Here is a 10,631-nt window from a genome sequence, read left to right on the forward strand (position 1 = left end):
CCACTAGAGATCCTGGTTCGAATCCAGGCTCTGTCGCAGCCGGCCGCGACCGGGAGACTCATGGGCGGCGCACAATTGGCCCAGCGTCGTCCAGGGTAGGGGAGGGAATGGCCGGCAGGGATGTAGCTCAGTTGATAGAGCATGGCGTTTGCAACGCCAGGGTTGTGGGTTCAATTCCCACGGGGGGCCAGTATAAAAAAAATAAAATGCATTCACTAACTGTAAGTCGCTCTGGATAAGAGCGTCTGCTAAATGACTAAAAATGTAAAAATGCTGGGATGGGCTACAGGACAATAGGCAAGCAGCTTGGTGAGAAGGCAACAACTGTTGGCGCAATTATTAGAAAATGGAAGAAGTTCAAGATGACGGTCGATCACCCTCGGTCTGGGGCTCCATGCAAGATCTCACCTCGTGGGGCATCAATGATCATGAGGAAGGTGAGGGATCAGCCCAGAACTACACGGCAGGACCTGGTCGATGACCTGAAGAGAGCTGGGACCACAGTCTCAAAGAAAACCATTAGTAACACACTACGCCGTCATGGATTAAAATCCTGCAGCGCACGCAAGGTCCACCTGCTCAAGCCAGCGCATGTCCAGGCCCGTCTGAACTTTGCCAATGACCATCTGGATGATCCAGAGGAGGAATGGGAGAAGGTCATGTGGTCTGATGAGACAGAAATATAGCTTTTTGGTCTAAACTCCACTCGCCGTGTTTGGAGGAAGAAGAAGGATGAGTACAACCCCAAGAACACCATCCCAACCGTGAAGCATGGAGGTGGAAAAATAATTATTTGGGGATGCTTTTCTGCAAAGGGGACAGGACGACTGCACCATATTGAGGGGAGGATGGAAGGGGCCATGTATCGCAAGATCTTGGCCAACAACCTCCTTCCCTCAGTAAGAGCATTGAAGATGGGTCATGGCTGGGTCTTCCAGCATGACAACGACCCGAAACACACAGCCAGGGCAACTAAGGAGTGGCTCCGTAAGAAGCATCCCAAGGTCCTGGAGTGGCCTAGCCAGTCTCCAGACCTGAACCCAATAGAAAATCTTTGGAGGGAGCTGAAAGTCCGTATTGCCCAGCGACAGCCCCGAAACCTGAAGGATCTGGAGAAGGTCTGTATGGAGGAGTGGGCCAAAATCCCTGCTGCAGTGTGTGCAAAGTATGTTGTAACATTTCACATCTCATAGTACAAAACTCAAAACAGATCATCAAGAAGGCAGTTTTTTCTAAACTTTAAGCACATTTTCAATTGACTAAGTACAACACACAAAATCACACAGTAACTTTTTCACCAAACCTAATCGGTGTTTCATCTAGAAATATCTTTCATATAAAGTCATTGCCTTTCACAATGCAATGCTCACATTACATTTCATATGATTCTCTGATATGATATGATATATGATAACCACACATAATGACTCCTCGTAATTGCTAATTTCACATAGTGATAACCACACCATATAAAAGGGTGTGTGTGAACACTTGCAATTTCTTTCAACATGGAGCAGGATAGCAAGGGAGAGGAAGAAATCAAAGAGCTCATAGACAAGGGGCCCGTCAGAGAGGTGGGCATGGGCCCCATCAAAGAGGTCAAAGAGGTGGGCATGGGCCCCATCAAAGAGGTCAAAGAGGTGGACATCAGAGAGAGGGAGGCAGACGGCAGGGAACTGTTGTGTCTAATGAGGTCCGGGCCATCGTCGTTGACCATGTGGTAAACAGAAGCCTTACCATGGCACCTCATCGGCCAATGGATGACCGTCCAAGTGCCTGGACAACTTGGGGGAAACATCTCCATGTGTGCAGCTATCTCTGAAGATGGTGTGGTAGGATGTAAGATTACTTGGATCCTACAACGCTGCACACCTCATTGTGTTCCTCAATGAAATTGAGCAGGCCTGTCAAGGTGAAGGGGTCACCTACAGTGGGGGAAAAAAGTATTTAGTCAGCCACCAATTGTGCAAGTTCTCCCACTTAAAAAGATGAGAGAGGCCTGTAATTTTCATCATAGGTACACGTCAACTATGACAGACAAAATGAGGGAAAAAAATCCAGAAAATCACATTGTAGGATTTTTAATGAATTTATTTGCAAATTATGGTGGAAAATAAGTATTTGGTCAATAACAAAAGTTTCTCAATACTTTGTTATATACCCTTTGTTGGCAATGACACAGGTCAAACGTTTTCTGTAAGTCTTCACAAGGTTTTCACACACTGTTGCTGGTATTTTGGCCCATTCCTCCATGCAGATCTCCTCTAGAGCAGTGATGTTTTGGGGCTGTCGCTGGGCAACACGGACTTTCAACTCCCTCCAAAGATTTTCTATGGGGTTGAGATCTGGAGACTGGCTAGGCCACTCCAGGACCTTGGAAATGCTTCTTACGAAGCCACTCCTTCGTTGCCCGGGCGGTGTGTTTGGGATCATTGTCATGCTGAAAGACCCAGCCACGTTTCATCTTCAATGCCCTTGCTGATGGAAGGAGGTTTTCACTCAAAATCTCACGATACATGGCCCCATTCATTCTTTCCTTTACACGGATCAGTCGTCCTGGTCCCTTTGCAGAAAAACAGCCCCAAAGCATGATGTTTCCACCCCCATGCTTCACAGTAGGTATGGTGTTCTTTGGATGCAGCTCAGCATTCTTTGTCCTCCAAACACGACGAGTTGAGTTTTTACCAAAAAGTTCTATTTTGGTTTCATCTGACCATATGACATTCTCCCAATCCTCTTCTGGATCATCCAAATGCACTCTAGCAAACTTCAGACAGGCCTGGACATGTACTGGCTTAAGCAGGGGGACACTGCAGGATTTGAGTCCCTGGCGGCGTAGTGTGTTACTGATGGTAGGCTTTGTTACTTTGGTCCCAGCTCTCTGCAGGTCATTCACTAGGTCCCCCCGTGTGGTTCTGGGATTTTTGCTCACCGTTCTTGTGATCATTTTGACCCCACGGGGTGAGATCTTGCGTGGAGCCCCAGGTCGAGGGAGATTATCAGTGGTCTTGTATGTCTTCCATTTCCTAATAATTGCTCCCACAGTTGATTTCTTCGAACCAAGCTGCTTACCTATTGCAGATTCAGTCTTCCCAGCCTGGTGCAGGTCTACAATTTTGTTTCTGGTGTCCTTTGACAGCTCTTTGGTCTTGGCAATAGTGGAGTTTGGAGTGTGACTGTTTGAGGTTGTGGACAGGTGTCTTTTATACTGATAACAAGTTCAAACAGGTGCCATTAATACAGGTAACGAGTGGAGGACAGAGGAGCCTCTTAAAGAAGAAGTTACAGGTCTGTGAGAGCCAGAAATCTTGCTTGTTTGTAGGTGACCAAATACTTATTTTCCACCATAATTTGCAAATAAATTCATAAAAAATCCTACAATGTGATTTTCTGGATTTCTTTTCCTCAATTTGTCTGTCATAGTTGACGTGTACCTATGATGAAAATTACAGGCCTCTCTCATCTTTTTAAGTGGGAGAACTTGCACAATTGGTGGCTGACTAAATACTTTTTTTCCCCACTGTATGTCATTGCATGGAACAATGTCAGGTTCCACCATGCAGAGGTGGCATGGTTTCGGGCCCATCTCCGATTCGTGACCTTATACCTGCCCCCATACTCTCATTTCCTCAACCGTATTGAGGAATTTCTTTCCACATGGAGGTGGAAGGTGTACTATCGCCATCCCCATGAGCGTGCCACCCTCCTTCTGGCCATGGATGAGGCATGCAACGACATCAATGCAGACCAATGTCAAGCTTGAATTCGCCATGCCATTGGGTTTTTCCCACAGTGCATGAACAATGAGGATATTCACTGTGATGTGGATGAGAATTAATGGCGAAATGCTCAAGACAGGCTTGATGCAAATTAATGGGTACTAAATGTTATGTTTTATTTTCATTCATTTAATTTCTTTAATTTAATTTCTTACATTTGATTACAGACACCTACAATTATATATTATATATTATATTGCAATTATATCTGAAAAATACAATGTTTTTTTTGCACTGATGAATGATTGTAGAGGATGTCTTCATTGATCACACCTTTGATTACACATTGGATAGATATTATTTGTTGGGTAATATCAAATCAAATCAAAATCAAATCAAATTTTATTGGTCACATGCGCCGAATACAACAAGTGCAGACATTACAGTGAAATGCTTACTTACATACATGTAATTTAGATGTTTATACTTTACAAACACACATTTTATTTCTGTAGTTCACAAAATCCATATATAGTAGACAAACCAGTTTCAAATCTATAGGTTTACCGAACTGTTAAGTGATTAACCGTTAAGTGCAGTTTGATTAAGTGATGGTCAAATGTATTTAAACAAATGAGAAGAGAATCATATGAAATGTAATGTGAACATTGCATTGTGAAAGGCAATGACTTTATATGAAAGGTATTTCTAGATGAAACACTGATTAGGTTTGGTGAAAAAGTTACTGTGTGTTGTACTTAGTCAATTGAAACTGTGCGTAAAGTAAAAAAAACCCAGCCTTTTTGAGTTTTGTACTAAAAGTTGTGAAATTTTACAACATACTTGTGAAAATAGTACCAAAGCGATAAAAGAAAACTGTAATTCCCCATTGTTTCTCTCCAGTCTATCCCAGTACAGTGATGAGAACATGATGGATCCCTATAACTTGGCTACCTGCTTCGGCCCGACTCTGATGCCCATACCTGATGGTCACGATCCTGTGGCCTGCCAGACGCACGTTAATGAGGTCATCAAGACCATCATCATCCACAACGAGGTCATCTTCCCGAGCCACCGTGAGCTGGACGGACCGGTCTATGAGAAGTGCATGGCTGGAGGAGAGGAGTACTGGTTAGTGATGTCATAGTATACTGGGCCTTGGTTATGCTTGGATGGGAGAGAGGATGGAGATTAACCAATGTAGAGAAGGGGGTTAGGGGACTGGATCCAGTTCTGTGTTTCAAATGACTTCACCCTCTTGTTGGGCTAGTTTAGTCTAAAGCACGATACTATGTCCTTCTTTGTCATTATCTGAATCTATCAATCAATGGTACTGTATGTATCTATCTACTGTATATTATTGTCTCTATCTCGCTCGACACCATTTAGTGACAGTCCCCAGAGTGGTCCAGGTGCCATTGATGAAGTGGACAACGGTACAGGACCTCACACCAGTGATGATGAACTGGAGCAGATCGAGGCCATCGCTAAGTTTGACTACGTGGGGCGTACTTCCAGAGAGCTGTCCTTTAAGAAGGGGGCATCACTGCTGCTGTACCTGAGAGCCTCTGATGACTGGTGGGAGGGACGACACAATGGAGTGGACGGACTCATCCCACATCAGTACATCGTGGTGCAGGACATGTAAGGACAGCATGAGTACTAAATGTGTCACATTTCTGTGTAACTGCTCAAATGCTACATGCCTCTGTTTAGGATACGCACTTCTATTGTAATCCTCAGTAGACTAGAGACAGACTGGGCACCCTGACCATGGGTCCTTCAGGTTATGTGAGTCCATGTCAATAACAGTAAATTGAGATGTCAATAGTCAATAATAGTGAACTGTGCCCAAAGTGCATTAGTCTGATACTGTGTCAATGCAGCAGTTGGCATACAGTAAGCACCAGACAGTCTGTTATTGTATCAATTATGCAGTTAGCATTTATAAGCACCAAGCACTTCAAAGCAAATAAATCCCCAATTAGTAATTAGTAAAAGAGCTTCTCCTCTCCTCAGTCTCCTGAACCAACACTTCCTCATGAAAAGGATGGAACATTAAGGTCACTCTGTAGCTGGTCATTTATCCTTCCGGAACCCCACCCGACAGCCAATCACCGCCCATCACCGTGGAGATGGCAGAATTAAACCCTAATTAGGGAAAAGACACAGGATGCGTCCCAAATTGCACCCTATTCCCTTTATAGTTCACTACTTTTGATCAGAGCTTGTGCACTAGTGCACTAGTCAAAAGTATTGCATTATAAAGGGAATAGTGTGCCATTTGGGACGCAGACACACTCATCTCCAGCTGATCCGGGGCCCGGGGGAACCGGGGAATGGGTGTTGTGCTTGTTAATGATAACTTGAAGAGGTCCAACACCTGGCAGCAGGTGATGAGTTAGATTTTGATTCTGAAGGATTGTTTGTTGTGATAATAATTTCGGATAATTTTTTTTTTTGGGACATTTTTAGTCATTTAGCAGACGCTCTTATCCAGAGCGACTTACAGTTAGTGCATAATTATTATTATTAAAAAAAAAAAATTCCCCTGTGGGAATCGAACCCACAACCCTGGCGTTGCAAACACCATGCTCTATCAACTGAGCTATATCCCTGCCGGCCATTCCCTCCCCTACCCTGGACGACGCTGGGCCAATTGCGCGCCACCCCATGGGTCTCCCGGTCGCGGCCGGCTACGACAGAGCCTGGATACGAACCAGGATCTCTAGTGGCACAGCTAGCACTGCGATGCAGTGCCTTAGACCACTGCGCCACTCGGGAGACTGGATCATCACTGGTGTAAGGGTATCCAGATGATTTGCAGTGACTCGTTAATGAAATTGGTATTATTGTTTGTTGCATTTTGCCAGCATATAAATAACTAATGAATAAACCCCCCGTCTTCTCTCTGTCTCTCCATTACCTCAGGGATGATGCGTTCTCAGACAGTCTGAGTTGGAAGGCTGAGAGTGAGGCCAGTAGTCGACCCCACCAGGAGGACAGAGACAGAACCTCATCCAGGAACCGTGACCGCAGCGCCCCTTGCGAACACACACAACATACCCCTGAACACCGCTATGGAGATGCTCTTGGAAGGTGGCTACACATTGAATTTGACTTTGTAGATTCATGCTCACAGTTCACAGGATTTGAAGAAATGCAGGTTAACACAGGTTTTCTAGACACGTGCAGGATGAGATGTTTTACTCCATGAAGAGGCTACAAAATAATGGTTAATTTAGTGTAGTTGTATTGAATTAGCTATATTTTATATCTGCACCATGCCTTCTCCCTGTCCTGTTCTGTCCTTGATGCTGTCCTGAGAGTCTGCTCTCTGTGTTGTGGCCTAACAGGTTGAGGGTTCATTCAGACGGTACTGTTATCCCTTGCCGCAGGAGCACCGCCAACACCCACAGCCCCACCCGAGGTATGGACACACTCCCTAAGGTCATGCCCCGCCCCTGCAGCCCTCACAAGATGGCTGTCAGCAGGGGCCGCATGGACAGTCCAGAGAAACGCCATCTCAGCACGTTCAGCAGCACAGGAAGTATCAACCATCCAGACAGAAAGTGCTTCCATGATGGCCCCGCCCTCAGACCCTCCCCCGGCTCCACCCGCCACGGTAGCCTTGGCGACCAGAAATCACTGGCAGAGGTGAGAGTCTAAGAAGTACATTATCAAAGAAGTAGAGAAATAACAAAACGCACACCCGGCCTAAAGGTGAGGTGCTGGCTAACGGAAAATAAACTAACCAATTGAAAAAAGAAGGTTGCCCACTCATCTCTCGTTGCTTGTGGATTTATTTAACCAACGTTTTGGCTAAAGAGCATTTATCAGGGTATACAGAGGTGAGAATCTAATCACTGCAATAAAGACTTGACGATTATCAAAGCAATTGATTCAGTGGGTGAAGTCAGGCAAGACCAAACTGACCTTGTTATTCATAATATTTCCTGCCAGTGCAGCCAGGCTTGGAGTTGTGCAGTCGAAGCTAATGAGGATATTCTCCTGTCTGTTGTTCAGAGAGATGGAGAGACAGGCAGACAGGCAGACAGGCAGACAGACAGACAGACAGACTGACTGAGGGAGAAATATTTCTTCTCAGAATGTCTCCAGTATAGTATATGGATCCCAGCCAGGACTCAGAGGGACAAAGTCAGGCAGCAGTGGGAAGGACATCTGAGAGAGAGGCCCATTCATTGCCCTCTGTCTCTCATCTCCTAATTACTGTTCAGTCTGTTAGCTGCTGCTAGCTCCACATTTAAATATGGCTCCCTTTGTGTGCTTCATTAGAGAGAGAATATTGGAACCATTTTTGAAGTGTTAATTTGTCCATTTGTCCCTGCTTTCAAGAAGAAACTGTTTGGTTTTTATTGGGAGGACTTGGTATGTCAGTATTTTGTTTGAGGATGAACAATAAGAGCAGATGTCTGAATGGGACATAATTTCTATAGAATGGTGTCTAATACTGTGTGTGTGTGTGTGCGTGAATTGTCATCATCGACTACGATGGACAGCCAAGATGGTGTGTGTTGCAGGACATAAGACACTGGATTAATATCAGTGGTGAAACTGTGTGTATTACAGGACATAGAGAAGACCATGAACACAGCCCTGAACGAGCTGTCTGAGCTGGAGCGGCAGAACGTGGCCAAGCATACCCCCGACGTGGTCCTGGACACCTTGGAGCCCCTGAAGCAGCAGCACCCCTCCTCCTCTGAGCCCCCTGGCAGCCCCCTCCACACCAACACCATGGTCATCCGGGACCCTGACGCCGCCCTGCGCCGTAGCAGCAGTTCCTCGTCCTCCGAGACCATGAGCACCTTCAAACCGCCCCTGACAGCACGGAGGCCCAGCGCCCCTCTCAGGTCGCCTCCGGTCAGACCGCTCCGGCCTGCTCCCATCCACTCGGGACATGGCCAGGGACAGGGGCATGGCCAGGGACAGGGGCATGGACAGGGACAGGGGCATGGACAGGGACAGGGGCATGGACAGGGACAGGGGCATGGACAGGGGGGACAGGGGCAGCACAGGTCTAGTAGTTCCAGCTCCTCAGGCCTGGGTAGTCCAGCCTCTATCACCCCCACAGACAGGGTGTTCCCCAAGACTCCGTCCCTGTCCCCCTCCACTTCCTCCTCGTCCTCAGACAAACAGGGTCACATGTAGCCTGGCTGAGCAGGCTGCTGCAGTCACAGAAAGAGCCCAGGAACTATAGAAACGACTGACTGAGCAGGCTGCAGCACACAGCCACAGGTCAGGATAGGCATACATTAATAACAACTGAGTAGGCTGCAGCCATATCCCAGTACAGGAGCTATAGTAGGAACTGACTGGACAGGGCACAATCTGTTCACAGCCACAGCCCAAGAGATACAGTACAGAAGGAAGTGACTCGGCAGAGCACTGACTGACTGCTCATAATCAGCATCTTCTTAATTTCCTTCTGGCTGTGACAACAGACACATTGAGACCTTGTCTCTATGGGAACAATATTGACCACTAACTAGTAGGAGGTTGGATTCAACATGTAGGATGATGGCTGATTGATTGGTTTTATTGACAGCTGAACGTCCACCAGGATTGACTGTCTGCTTGTCGGTGGAGATTATGAATCACTCAGAAGAAACATGAACCCTACTATGACAATCATTATAAAGGATGTTTCTACTCTCCCAATGTGCCACAGAACAAACCTGATCAAAGGGATGCACTGGATAACTCTTTGTTTTCTGTTGTAGCCATATATATATATATATGATTGTAGCCTGCTAGTTTGTCTGAATAACAAACCATCTCAAATGGAAGTTTGGTGTATTTGAGCTGGGAGTCTAAGACTAGCGCCTTCTTCGTCTGCAGATAGGAAGTCTCTCTCTCTCTCTCTCTCTCTCTCTCTCTCTCTCTCTCTCTCTCTCTCTCTCTCTCTCTCTCTCTCTCTCTCTCTCTCTCTCTCTCTCTCTCTCTCTCTCTCTCTCTCTCTCTCTCTCTCTCTCTCTCTCTCTCTCTCTCTCTCTCTCTCTCTCTCTCTCTCTCTCTCTCTCTCTCTCTCACCTCCCCCCCACACTGATCTGATCATTCTCTATGAGCCTGTCCTAGTTGATCCTTCATACTGTATATATATATTGATACAGTTACGTGTATGAAGACATAGGAGAATCAAAGTGTAACATGGTTACTTGTGCTGTTACATGTGGACTGGAACTCTTACTTGGTGAACTAAATTGCACGCTCAATTCAGGCCCATTGTGTGTAACCACTGTTTTCATATAGGCCTGCTTTGGAGTTATACAGTATATAGATGGGCTTGCTTGCTTGGTGGTATGTGTTCCTGTATGTATTATATGAGGGATTATTACAGTTTTTCTCAATTGCTAAAACACTAAACCCTATTGTCTGAACCAAATTCTCAGTTGCCTGAACCCACTGATTGAATCAATCACTCTTTTGGCAAAACCATAAGCACTTTTCACCTGTTTAGACACAACTTGCCAACACATTTTCATTGTGATGCACCCGTGCTGCATAATGGTGAGCACATGTGACAAAAGTCAAACACAATTAGAGCACAGGTATCACCACTTGAACACAACAACTCAAAATTGATCACACTTGTGGCTAATGATGTGAGGGAACATATACAGTAAGCCAGTTCAGAGAGCACTGGTTTGTGAGGCCCTACAATGGATAGAAATCTGAGAGGAAGAGTTTGTGTGAGAGGAGGTCGAGGTGGTCGAGGTGGTCAGCGAAGACAAAGAACAGTAATATCTGATGAAATCAGAGCTACTGTGATTGACCATGTTCTTGTCCATGGTATGAGCATGAGGGAGGCTGGACAAAGGGTACAACCAAACATCAGTAGATTCACTGTGTCCACCATAATCCGAAGATTTAGAGAAGAGAACAGGTAATTAC

General features: G+C 45.8%; 1 protein-coding gene across 2 annotated transcripts in view; it reads left to right on the plus strand.

Annotated features, from left to right (window-relative positions):
• LOC121578165 (SLIT-ROBO Rho GTPase-activating protein 3) overlaps window positions 1–9,642 on the plus strand; it is a 92,929-nt gene extending 83,287 nt beyond the window's left edge. For both annotated transcript variants that reach the window (XM_041892323.1, XM_041892325.1), the window contains exons 17-21: window positions 4,623–4,850; window positions 5,109–5,363; window positions 6,651–6,818; window positions 7,076–7,376; window positions 8,310–9,642. In XM_041892323.1, coding sequence (XP_041748257.1) covers window positions 4,623–4,850; window positions 5,109–5,363; window positions 6,651–6,818; window positions 7,076–7,376; window positions 8,310–8,888 — 1,531 coding nt within the window. In that variant the 3' untranslated portion in view covers window positions 8,889–9,642. The remainder of the gene's footprint in view (window positions 1–4,622; window positions 4,851–5,108; window positions 5,364–6,650; window positions 6,819–7,075; window positions 7,377–8,309) is intronic.
• The last annotated feature ends 989 nt before the right edge of the window (window positions 9,643–10,631 follow it).

This window comes from Coregonus clupeaformis, chromosome 12 (assembly GCF_020615455.1).
Source record: "Coregonus clupeaformis isolate EN_2021a chromosome 12, ASM2061545v1, whole genome shotgun sequence".
In the NCBI taxonomy this organism is placed as follows: Eukaryota; Metazoa; Chordata; class Actinopteri; order Salmoniformes; family Salmonidae; genus Coregonus; species Coregonus clupeaformis.